This window comes from Prionailurus bengalensis, chromosome C1 (genome assembly GCF_016509475.1).
Source record: "Prionailurus bengalensis isolate Pbe53 chromosome C1, Fcat_Pben_1.1_paternal_pri, whole genome shotgun sequence".
In the NCBI taxonomy this organism is placed as follows: domain Eukaryota; kingdom Metazoa; phylum Chordata; class Mammalia; order Carnivora; family Felidae; genus Prionailurus; species Prionailurus bengalensis.
The window spans coordinates 21958349-21971277 of NC_057345.1; the positions used below are offsets into that span (position 1 = coordinate 21958349).

Consider the following 12929-nt stretch of genomic DNA (forward strand, 5'->3'; position numbering starts at 1 on the left):
TATGTTGAGGTATATTCCCTCCACACCTACTGTGCAGAGGGTTATTTATTTTTTTTTTTTATCATGAATAGATGCTGTACTTTGTAAATGCTTTCTCTACATCTGTTGAAATCAACATATGGTTTTTATCCTCTTGATAAGCAATCACAACCGATTTGCAAATATCGAACCACTTGCATCCTGGGAATAAATGCCACTGGTTGGTTGTATGTAACTCTTAATATTGTTGGATTTAGTTTGCTAAAATTTTGTTGAGGATTTTTGCTTCAATATTCATGAGACATTGGCCTGTAGTTCCTTTTTGCAGTGTCTATCTGGTTTTGGTGCCAGGATGATACTGGTCTTATAAAATGAATTTGGAAGTTTTCCTTCCTCTTGTATTTTTTGCAGATAGCTTGAGAAAATCTCAATGTTTGGTAGAATTCACCTGGGATGAACGAATTATTGATATAATTTATAATCTACCACATTTGTTGCTACTTTCTACTTATCCTTGTTTTGTTACATTTTTGTCTTCCATTTTTTGGGGTGGGAGAGGGACAAGAGGAGATTAAGTACGGAAAAAAGGTATGTGTGGACTTTGAGCATCCAAAGAGGTTATAGAGGAGCTTTGTATTTCTTTGGCTGCTTCCTACTTTGGGGAAATTTCTTACTGCATTTATTCCAGGCATCAATGCACATTTCCCACTGTAGGAGCTAAAACGAGCCATCCTTCTCTTCACTCCTTGGCATCTAGAATGTGGGATGATGACCTGGGCTTAGACAAATGGGTGCCCCCAGGCAGGCCTTGATCAAACGATGGGACAGTTAAAATTCACAGAAGCGGGCCAGTGGCATTGTCCTGCAGCAACTTAGAAATTGTTCCAGGAAAGCAGATGGTCTTGTAGAAATCCTGCGTGACTTAACCTAAATTCAAATCCTAGCTGTTGTTAACTTCAAATCTTCCTGTAATTATACCACAAGTGATGAAATTTTACAAGGAAGGAGAACCTGAGAAATCGAAAAATTAAGCCTAGCTTTGTCACTAGCTATACATTGGGCAAATCACTGCACGTTTCTTGAGTTTTTGTCTTCACCTTTTAAAATGGGATTACGTACGAACGTACATAAAAGCACCTAGCTCATAGCAGGTGCAGGTCGACAAATGAATCAAATTCAGGGCCTTCCTCTTTCAGCTTCCCAAGATCATTCTTCCCTTGGGCCATGGTAGATGAGGTCAGGGAGAAAAGGCAAACACTATGCAACTTTACCCTCAAATGTTATTGTGGTCTCCGGTTGACCTTTTCTAAGGGGTGGCAAGGGTGCTTTGCCTTGAACGCTGGCCCAGTATCTGGTCCACAGAAGGCACTTAGTACTGATACCATCATGAGGCAAGCCCTGGGATCCTAGTCTATAAACATGTTCTGTAAGAGGGGCCTTTTCAGTCCTTTTTTCTGTTCCCAGTGCCTGGCATACAGAAGGCACATGCTCTGATATTATCCAAACACTGCCGGGGGCAGGACAAGTTCACCTGCAACTGAACCTCACAATACTGACCCCAGGGTGGTGTGAGAACAAGATGAAACAGGTTTGTGAAAGTATTCATCTCTGGTGCATGCCTGGAACCCAACAGATGAGTTTCCATCTGTCTCGATTTTTAACTTTTCAATATAAATGAATTTAAAATTGCTGGGGGAAAAACAAATGCCAATCCCTTCTATGTGCAAACGGAATTTCCATCCTTTACACTCTTTCCATGTGCTAATAAATTCATTTGGTTAGAACTAATGTGCCCGCGACATTTGAGTGAGTGCTTCCCAATGCTCGTGTAAATGACAGGGTGAAATTATGCAAACGTGAGGGAACTATGTTTAGAATATGGATGAACAGGAAAAAGCCTGGAAGGGAATTTGGAAAGAGCTGCTGTTAGGGATAGTAAAATTGACTTTTTAAAAATTGGGCTTAACATTTTTTTAACTTGTGAAAGAAAAAAAGCCCAAAGAAATGTCCCCGTCTTTATATTAGGGAATGAATGTTGGATTCTCCTCACCTACTGGAGACCAACATGAGGTCTGAGGCTGTGGGAATTCTGATTGGGAGCTACCATCTTGTCATGATGACGCAAGAATGGAGGGAAAGCTCCAGGGGGTTTGAGGTTCCAGTCCCGGAAGTTCCACACGTTTCCCAAACTGAACTGGCTCAACTTCGTCTTTCCCATTTCTCAGGCTTCATGAACACCTGACACTCCTTTCCTCAGGTCACCTACTGAACCCTTCTCTGTCGCCTCCTGCCTTGTTCAGGCCCCACATCACCTGCAATTACGTTGACCCTTAATGCAGGGATTAGGGGCAGTGTCCCCTTTACAGTAAAAAATCTGCATATAACTTGACTCTCCCCTAACTACTAATAGTCTACTGTTGACGGGAAGTCAGTGAACCCGTATCTTGTATATGTGTTATATACTGAATTCACACAGTAAAGCAAGCCACAGAAATGTTAAGAAAATCACAAGGAAAACACAGAGTACTGTATCAAAACCCAGGTATGCATGGGCCTGCACAGTTCTCAGCCATGCTGCTCAAGGGTCAACTGTATTGCCTCTCGGATTGCTGGTGTCCATGCATTTGGGCTCCCAGAATGCACGTCAGACCAACCTTGCAGCACCTAGCTGTACAACCCTTACCCTCCTGTTTAAATATTTCCTTTGTTCCCAATGTTTATAGGACAAGGGCCAAATTCCTCCTCCTGGTATCGAAAGCACCGTGACCCAATCCATCTGCCAAACTTGCTTCTTATTCCCGATCATCACACCCCACGTTCCCTGGGCACCTTGCCCTGTGCTTTCCCAACTCCGTGGCTTGGTGCACAGATGTTTTGTTTTTTTTTTTTTTTTACAGGAATGCCCTCCACCCCCACCTCTCTAGAGGTTCAGCCTAAGTGCTAGCTCAAGAGATCTCTGAACCGAGATGAAGTTACAACTCCCTCCCCCAAGTGCCTGCTTTGCTCGGATGCCTCAGTAGTCCTTTAGGGGCCGAGACCAGATTGGAAAGCACCGTGCCTCTGGTCCTTTCTTCAGGGCCAGGCCAGACAAGTAATGCAGAGGACGAGGGGAACAAAGGTAATCCAGTATCGTTTTTCTTCCTGGCTTTTGGTCAGTCCAAATCCTAAGGCGATGAGGTATGTCGCGTCACATTCACGGTGAGAAGTGCAACGAACAGTCTAGAGGAGAGCGCTGTTTGTGAAGAAACCATCTGGTGATGCTCTGAGTTCCCTACCTGACCCGTCTCTCATCAGCCTGGCCATAAATAAGCTGCTTGAGAGGAAGGACTGTAAATTCCTAAGAAATCTGCCTTTATTCTGTTGGGTGAGAAAAATCCTTTTAGGAACAAAGGGCGGCTCCCTACCCACGCATGGGTGACCTCCAGGAACAAAACAGCCATGACACGAACTTTTTATGCTGAGAAAAGAAATTAGCAAGATAACTCAGGAAATGCAACTCGGATTCAAACACCATGAAATCTTGTCAAGCAAAAATAGTCTTTATTCAAATTTAATGGAAACAGGGGTCACTATACTTTGCAAGACGGGGAAAAATAAAATTAAAAAAAATTCTTTTCTTTTCTTTTTTAATATAAAACAATATAATCACAATACCAGAATATGGAACTCTACAGTTTATTTCCTATGGGTTACTGCAGGTATCAATTTTCCTCGACTGTGCTATTCACAACTTTGTTAAGTCCAAAAGTATGAAACCAAAGTGGTAGGAAACTTAAGACTTAGCACTTTCACTAAATGGCAAACATCAAAGGGCATCAATTCGAGGGCAAAAATGGCCGAACTCACCGTACCTACCTATGTCACCGTTCCAGCCTGAAAGCCATCCAGGTACTGAGCTCCCTGTGGGAAAGGCCAGGCCTGAGAGCCGAGGCGTTTTGGATATTCTACTGTGGGCCAGGAGTAAAGGGGGTTTTCAAAGAGAAGATTGTTTTCAGTCGAGCAGGAAGGCCTGGCGCCAGGAGGCTTTACGGAGAGGAAGCACTTAGATTTAACAATTGTAGACACACCATTAGGGGAGTTAAAAATGTACAGCAGTGACGTATGTTCTACTTCGATCACTTGTGCTACGGCTACCAAACATGTACAAAAGACTTCTCGGGGAGTTCCAGCTGTGGTCGTAGCCAGTTAGGACCGCGAGTGGGACCTGGATCTAGACCGAGAGGGCGATCTGGACGCAGACCTGGATCTGGACTTGGACCGAGACCGGGTTTTTGAAGCGGACTTTGATCTGGAGCGTGATTCTGACGGAGGGTTCGGTTTGGACTTGGAATTGGACCTCGACCGGGACCGGGTCTCCTGATGGGCGCCGGCATCCGCGCTCTCCCCTCGGCCCTCCCTCGGGCCGGACTCGGCCTTCGCGTGCTCGCGCTCCTTGGAGGCGGAGCGGGAGCGCGACCTGGACTGGGAGCGCTCGGCGTCCTCCTTCTTCTTCTTCTTGCCGCTGCCCGACTTGCTGTCTCGCTTGCCGCCCCGCTTTCTGCTCCTCTCGCTCTTGCTGTGGCTGCGGCTCCGGCTGCGGCTCTCCTCCCTGCTCCTCTTCCTCCCCTTCCTCTTGTCCTTGCTTTTGCTGCGGCTGCGGCTGCGGCTGCCTCCTTTGCTGCGGCTGCGGCTGCGGCTGCGGCTCTTGTGCAGGCCCTTCTCCTGGCTCCGGCTCTTCTCCTTGCTTCTGCTTCTGCTCACGCTCGCCCGCTTCTCCTCCGCTCGCCTCTCCTGACTCCTGCTCCGACTTTTACTCTTGCTTTTGTGCCGACTGGGACTCCGGCTCTTGGACTTGCCGGCGTTGTCGCTGTTCTGGATCTTCTCTTCGGCCTGGTCTTTACTCTTGCTGCGGCGCTTGTCCGCGCTGCGGCTGCGGCTGCGGCTCTTGTCCTTGCTGGGGCTCCGGCTTTTCTCCTTCTTGCTGCGGCTGCGGCTCTGGCTGCGGCTGCGGCTCTTGCTCCGGGAACGGGAGCCCGACCTGAGGAGACACGGGCGACCTCATGCCTCACGCCGCTTGTGACAACAGGAGACTAATGCGAAGCGTACGGCTTGCGGTGGCCAAGGACCGCTTTCTGAACCCCGATTCCCATCCTGAGCTGGAAAACCCGGGCTGAGGGAAGACTGGTAAGGTGGTTAAAACCCAAGTGGGAAGCGGGACGGGCGTGCCCCGCGGACCTCCTCTGCTCACGCCAAGGAAGACCCACCTGGACCGAGATCTGCTCTTCGAATGACTGCTTTTGCTGCTGCCGCTTCGGCTTCTGCTCTTACGAGAATGTCTGCTCCGGGAACGAGACCTAGCAGGAGAGAATAGGACGGAAGGCTAGCTGAACACCGAGACCTTTTTCAATTGAAAAATACGTACGGCACTGGCTGTGTCCAGGCTCGGTGTTGGAAAAGAACCCTCTCCAGGGTTCTGGGCTCACAGATCTGGTACCTGCATGGCTCCCCTGAACCTCAGAACCTCTGATTCAGACCCCACGTCTCCCCAGACCCGCTCTTTCTGCTGGGTTCCTTCCTTATTTCCACGGGTGCCACGGTTCTTTAGCCAGTTCCTCGTACCACGAACTGTAGCCACCCCGGTCTCTTCTCTCCCCCCTCATCCACACATACTCCTGATTCTGCCTCTTTGCCTCCAGTCTACCCACCTCAGCTGCTGCCCCCCACCAAGCCACTACCGTCTCTCTTGGTCCCTCAACAGCCTCCTCATTAGCCTTCCTGCAAACACTTTTGCCCTTTGGCTATCAATTCACTCACTGGGACCAGAGAGCGTTTTAAAAAACACACTCCAAGCTTTAAAAAAAATCGTCAATAAGCCAAGACTGTGAACTCTGCTTATTTTCTACCACAGTAAGCAGGGCTCCTCAGGGGAATCGACTATTCCAAGTGTAGGGCAGAGAATGCACGAGATGGGCCTAGAACATCTCATCATGGCAGAAAGAGGAAATGTTCAAAGACCGCTGGGCTCCACCATCTGTGAAAGGACTTTTGCCAAAAACACTGAACCTGTTCCCCAGTCACACCTCTCAAGACATAACTTCCAATTTACTGGGAAGTGGGGATAAAGTACAAGTACAACAATATGACGAGGAAACAGATGAATGCAAATGTGGGATACTATTAAAAACAAAAGTCAGTGTCAGGATGGGGGGTGGGGGGGGAGGGGCCTGCTTCAGACTGAAGAGACCTAACAAGCTCTTGCAATACAGGACTGGACTGGGTCCCGATCAGCAGAGAAATGCAGGTATAAAGACACCCATGCAACCACTGGAGAAATCTGAAACTGGCCTGGATAGAAGAGGACTTTACGGAATCACTGTTAAGGTTCTTAGGTAAGAGAATATAAATGTGGTCATCCTCACTTTGGGAGACACACGCTGAAGTATTTAGGGGTGAAGCGTCCTGTCTTCAACTTCCCTTAAAATGCAAACGTACGAGGTGTGTGCATAAATATATACACAGAGAAAGAGACAGAAGAACACGAACTACTAACGACTGTTGAAGCCAGGAGGAGAGTATGCGGGTGTTCGTGAACTATTCTTTCCACTTTTATGTTTGAAAATGACTGCAATAAACAATTTGAGAAAATATTTAGGAAAGCACATCCACATGAAAACCAAACAAAACCAAGACAACCGAAGACACAGAAGCCAACCTGAAGGGCTCCCAAGGGTCAAAAATTTGAGCATAAAACATGAGGACTGCAGTAAATGAAATGTTATTAAATATATACAATATCATCCAAGAATTCAATCAAAATGATATTAAATCACCAACCGCATCATTACCTTTGGGGAATCCTAGAGCACCTTTAAAATTCTAAAAGGTGGTAAATAAAGGTGTCAAACTTTTATTTTGCATTTCCTATAAAAATTATACCTGAGAGTAACAAAGAGTGGAAATCATCCATGATAGAATTACAGCCTTTAAATGCAGAAAGAATGAGGAAACTGGAAAGTTATCCCTTGGCAATGACAACTGGTGGCTCTAGGGAATGATGGATCAGTAGATGCTAAAACTATAAGGTGGACTGTGGACGTGGAACTTTAAAACAGATGGCTCAGGCTCACGACTTTGGACGCAATGATGCATGCTATCCCTCGTCATTTGAAGTGGAACATCCAAGCACCGTACAAGTGATGCAACAAGAAGCATAAGGCATTACACTTACAAAGTACATGTGCTAATAAAATACCGACTTTCCTCCAAAAGCCTCGAGGCCTAACTATGAGTTCACAGGAAACATGGGAAATATCACCACAAGGATGCAAAGAGAAATCTCAGCTATGAGAACGTATTCAAACAGGCCAACTGTTTCTTCAACTAAATGCATGGAGAATAAAAACAGGACCAAGGAGGACATACCTGTGATTAAGAGAATTAAGAGACACGCCACCTCACGGCAGTGTGCAGATCCAGTTGGGACCCTAATATGAACTAACCAACTGCCAAAATACATATTTGAGACAACTGGGAAAATGTGAATACATATTTGCTGGCTGTGATATGGCCCCATGATTTTAGATTTTAGTTAGATGTACATAGTGAAATAATTACATTACAGGTGAAATGACAGGATGCCCAGACTTGTCCACAATGAGGCAGGGAGAGGGGTAGTGAAACAAGACTAGAAACATAAAAAGTAATACAGCTGGATGGGTGACAGGAATAAGGGAATTCAGGGCTCCTTACGCTATTTTCTCTAATGCTTTATGTATTTGAAATTTTCCATAAGAAAAAATTAAAAAACAGAACCAAACCTGGAAAGCTTAGAAGTCTCTGGTGACTTCCTACTGCTCTTAAATCCTTACCCTGGTCCGTGGCTCGGCAGGCTCTGGCCCTTTTCTGCCTCATCTCCAGTCGCTCTGCTCCCGCTGCCCTCCGCTAGAAGGGCCCTCACCCCTTTCTCTGCCCGCCCCTCCAGCTTCTCCTCTAGGGCCCAGCCTTTATGACGTGCCCGCCCTTAGAGAAGCCTCTGCCAGTTCTCCAAACTCGTGCCGTGTACGTTTCCTTTTGACGCACACTTATCACGCTGGTCATTATTGGCTCAATGCCCGTTTCCTCCACTAGGCTGAGCTTCAGGAGGGCACGGACCACGTCTGTTTTATTCACAAGTGCCTGGCCTAGTGCCGAGCGGCTGCTGAATAAAAAGTCCCCACTCGTGAGTAGCTGGAGTTCCTGAGAAAGTAACAAAGGACCCTTGGCCACGTTTGCTCCCAATACGGGTATGAAGCAGGGCACCCAAGAAGAAATGCGAAAACAGGTCACGGACACCTGCCTCAGGAAAAGCACTTCGATCTCTACCCAGGATGTAAGAGTTCAAGAGTCTCACAGATAAATGCTTGGTGTGAAGTGGCGTCACTGAACCAGACAGAACCATGTTCCTGAGGAGGACAGGAGATGGGAAAGGGACTGTCCGTCTGTGTGCTCACGAATGAATCTACAGCAAAAGCTCCGAAGCACACATATCAATGATCAACCACGGTACCTGGAGTGACTCCGGCTCCTGGAATAGGACCTGCGGCGTCTGGAACCGGGCTTGTCTTCGACTAATCTGATTTTTCTGCCATTGACTTCAGTTCCATCTAACTTTTCCAAAGCTCTTTTCATGTCGGAGTAAGACACAAATTCAATCACCCCTTCATTTTTACGGCCCTTGTGAGCATCTGCATAGGTCACTTCTCCCGCCTGACGCATATAATCCTAAAGAAACAAAACACCCCAAACAAGGTCATGATACATTTTGTGAAGATATCTAATGCGATTATAATTAAAGTTTTCCCTTTCCTTTGGGAAGAAAAGCTCGTTTTTTTTTTGAATGAAGTTTACTCTTAAACAAAACAAAACGAAGTTTACTCTTAAAATATTTCCATCTACATACCAACCCATTTATTAAGGTTCTTTTCTTTCTCAAAAGAGAACGAGCGAGCATGTGCACGCAAGCAAGCGGGGGGGGGGGGGGGGCGGCGGGGCAGAGGGAGAGAGAGAATTTTAAGCAGGAGGGGAGCTCGATCCCACGACCCTGGGATCATGACCAGAGCCCAAATCAAGAATTGGACGCTCAATTGACTGAGCCACCCAGGCGCCTCTAACTAAGGTTCGTTCTTTTTCTTTCTTCCTTTTTCTTTCTCTTTCTCTCTTTTTATTTTAGACAGTGAGAAAGAGCACGAGCCGGGGGGGGGGGGGAGGGGGAAGGAGAGAGACAGACAGACAGACTGAAGCAGGCTCCACACTCAGTGCAGTCTGACGCGGGACTCAATCCCATGACCCTGGGATCGTGACCAAATCAAGAGTCGGATGCTCAGGTGACTAAACCACGCAGGTGCCCCTGAGGTTCTTTAAAGTATCAGGTGAGAGGTAGACACAATAAATATTTAACTGTTTCTTTCGTGATGTGTGAATATGAAAGTGTTTAACTATAATTTTCTGAATTTTATACTGGCAAGCTTTTTGTTTATAGCACCTTTGGAGGCTCATGTCACCACATGAGTAAATGTGAAAGTTAGGTCTTTTACATTTCACCGTAAATCCTTGTTTGAAAACGTACAAATGCTGAAAAATATCCAGGGTAACATATAAATACAATCCATAAAGGGATTACGAGATTAGCATCTCAGTTTTATTTAAAATTGCTGGTAGGGGTGCTTGGCTGGCTCAGTAGGAAGAACATGTGACTCTTGATCTCAGGGTGGTGAGTCCAAGCCCCACGCTGGGTGTAGAGATCTCTTAAATAAAACTTAAAAAAAATAAAAAAAAAAAATGAAATTGCCATATACTATCTCTTCGAAACAAAGGCAACAAAATAGTTCTGTCAAGCTCGGGCTTCAAAGGTTCAATGATCAAGGACTACCCATGTTCCTTCACTACAAGCCTCTTTCCTCATTCTTTTTGAGGACTTAACATAATCCAGTGGGAGAATACGACATGCTAGATAAACACTAAAGGGAAGTATAAACAAGATGAGATAGGATTAGTGTTTGAAAAGACTATGAGATTTAGAGAAATTTAACACTTAAGGATTTCTGGCTAATTTTCCTCTATTTCTTGGCATGTAGTATACACATAACATTTGTGGACTGCAGACATATTCCACAGAAATTTATTTTTGTTATTGCTTTCCTCTCTGTATTTTACAAACACTGAACCCATGCCATCAGGTACCTTCTTTGCTCACTGCATAAAACAGTTACATGTCTTAACACATACAATCTTCATAACTAGGGTGGCTCATTACTATTTGAGGATTTCCCAGTTGTTGGGACCTTTAGGTTATATATAATCACTTGCTATTATTCATAGCCCAGGAATGACTTTATAGAAAATTTCTTCAACTGAATTATTTGCAGGAATGGGGGTTCTGGGTAGAAAACAGGGATTCCATATAATACCATCCAAATTTGGACACATTTGAGACTGAGTGAGGATGCTACTAAGTTATACCAAGGCTGGGACTGTCTTGAACAGGTCCAGACCTAGGAGAACTCTAGTAAAAGGGCGTTTTACTAGTAGTTTAAAAAACTACTTTTGTTTTATACCGCCATACTTCCAGACTACTAATAATAACAGCTAACTGTTAAACGTCTATTGTATGGACAGGGATGATTTAACTGAAGCCCTAACTATAACCACATGAAGAAGATACAATTATTCCCCCCATTTTGCAGAACAGAGAAGTAGGAGAATATACAGACTAAGTAAACTGTTTGCCATCATTCAGGCAGTAAGTGAATGAGCTGAGGCCTGAACACAAGCAGCCAGACTTGAGAACCTGAATTAACACTACCTGCACCAACCGATGGGTGAAACTGCCAAATCTCCAGGTCCCTGGAGGTAGATTAGTAGAGGAATTTCATCTCAACACCATCATCACAGGGTGTTATGAAGTTACACATTTAAGAGACAATAGCCCTTCAATTTATTTTTGCATTTTCTTGATTAACTGCTAGCACTTATTGTGCCAGGAAGTATTCTTGGACTTTTTATACTGAGTGGCATTCAATTCTCACAATAACTTTTGAGTTAAAAATGAGTATTTAAAAAAAAAATTTTTTTTTTCAACGTTTATTTATTTTTTGGGACAGAGAGAGACAGAGCATGAACGGGCGAGGGGCAGAGAGAGAGGGAGACACAGAATCGGAAACAGGCTCCAGGCTCTGAGCCATCAGCCCAGAGCCCGACGCGGGGCTCGAACTCCCGGACCGCGAGATCGTGACCTGGCTGAAGTCGGACGCTTAACCGACTGCGCCACCCAGGCGCCCCTAAAAATGAGTATTAATCTCATTTTTATAGTTGAAAACCATGAGGCACAAGAGGAAAGTAACTTGCTGAACTAAAATAACGGACAAGTGGCAGAGCTGGGATGCACCCCAGACAGGTGGGCTCCAGAACCCTGTTCTTAAGTCTGCTTTGACTTACAAGGAAGTCCGCTCCAGTGCTCTCCTTTCCAAAGAGTGAAACTACCAAAGGTACAGACGTATAAAATCAACTGAAGACACTGGCTAGGCTCCATTTTAACCAAAAGTCTGAAAGCCTTTCCAGTTTCTACCCAAACACTCAACCTTCACTCTCAGAACACTGGGGTGGCTCCCCCTGTGAGCACAGTCCTGCTGGGAGACACTCAGTGAGGGCCTCGTCCACAACCAGCACCATGCACTAGAAGAAACACCGGCTCAGGTACTGGTCCAGGCTCTTCTGCTAAGACCAAATGTGTGAATTAACCTTTTCTGGATCTCATCCTTTCTTATCTAAAGACTGTTGGGAACAAATTAAAAAGGGGGGGGGGAGGATATAAAACTGCTTTGATGAGGGGCACCTGGGTGGCTCAGTTAGTTTCAGCTCAGGTCATGGTCTCACGGTCCGTGAGTTCGAGCCCCACATCAGGTTCTGTGCTGACAGTGTGCAGCCTGCTTGGCATTCTCTCAATCTCTCTCAAAAAATAAAGTCAAAAAAATTTTTTTAATTGCTCTGATGAGCTAAAACTGTGAATGTAAGATTCCTAACTACTTTTTGCTGACCCTAAATATACTCACTGATTTCACTAGACAGGATTTGTTTAATGATGGGACTAAAAGTGAGAAGCAAGAGACAGAAGTGTGAATGAATATCCTTTACGTCTGTCCTTCTAAAACTATCCAGGTTAAGACACTAATTTCTTCCCTATTGAGCTTAAAAGCACTGTTCTCAAAAAACAAGCTGGGATCAGTATGCCGGATCAACACAGCACTGGACCTTAATCTTTAAGACTCTTTCAGGATGAATATTCCATGAAAAATTAAAAACACGAAAGAACACAAAATTTGACAGTCGTTCTCACCAATGAAGAGCTACACTGGAAGCTGACACAAAGCTGCATGATCACAGCTAATGTTACAGGAAACGCTTGCAACTTTTTCTTCTACTGCTGAGAAACTACAACGGCGTCTCTCTACAACAAGCTCTGCACAGTGGACAGAACAATCTCCAACACAGGTTGTCTTTACAGCCATGGTCCCCTAACATACAGTAGTGAGATTCCGATATCTTTTGTATTACTACAGAACTTGTAAAAAATATTTTATTTTTACGTTTTTAGAAGATTTTATTTTATTATTATTTTTTTTAATTTTTTTTTTCAACGTTTATTTATTTTTGGGACAGAGAGAGACAGAGCATGAACGGGGGAGGGGCAGAGAGAGAGGAAGACACAGAATCGGAAACAGGCTCCAGGCTCTGAGCCATCAGCCCAGAGCCTGACGCGGGGCTCGAACTCCCGGACCGCGGGATCGTGACCTGGCTGAAGTCGGACGCTTAACCGACTGTGCCACCCAGGCGCCCCGAAAATTTTATTTTTAATAAGCAATCTCTGTACCCAACATGGGGCCTGAACCTAGAACCCCGAGATCAAGAGTCGTGCGGCTCCACCGACTGAGCCGGCC

General features: G+C 45.3%; 1 protein-coding gene across 1 annotated transcript in view; it reads right to left on the reverse strand.

The window, feature by feature from the left end:
- Window positions 1-3502: 3502 nt before the first annotated feature.
- SRSF4 (serine and arginine rich splicing factor 4) overlaps window positions 3503-12929 on the reverse strand; it is a 28616-nt gene continuing 19189 nt past the window's right edge. The window contains exons 4-6 of the mRNA XM_043574300.1: window positions 8504-8718; window positions 5223-5312; window positions 3503-4996 (exon numbers count right to left, since the gene is read on the reverse strand). Of these exons, the coding sequence (XP_043430235.1) occupies window positions 4165-4996; window positions 5223-5312; window positions 8504-8718 (1137 nt within the window). The 3' untranslated portion in view covers window positions 3503-4164. The remainder of the gene's footprint in view (window positions 4997-5222; window positions 5313-8503; window positions 8719-12929) is intronic.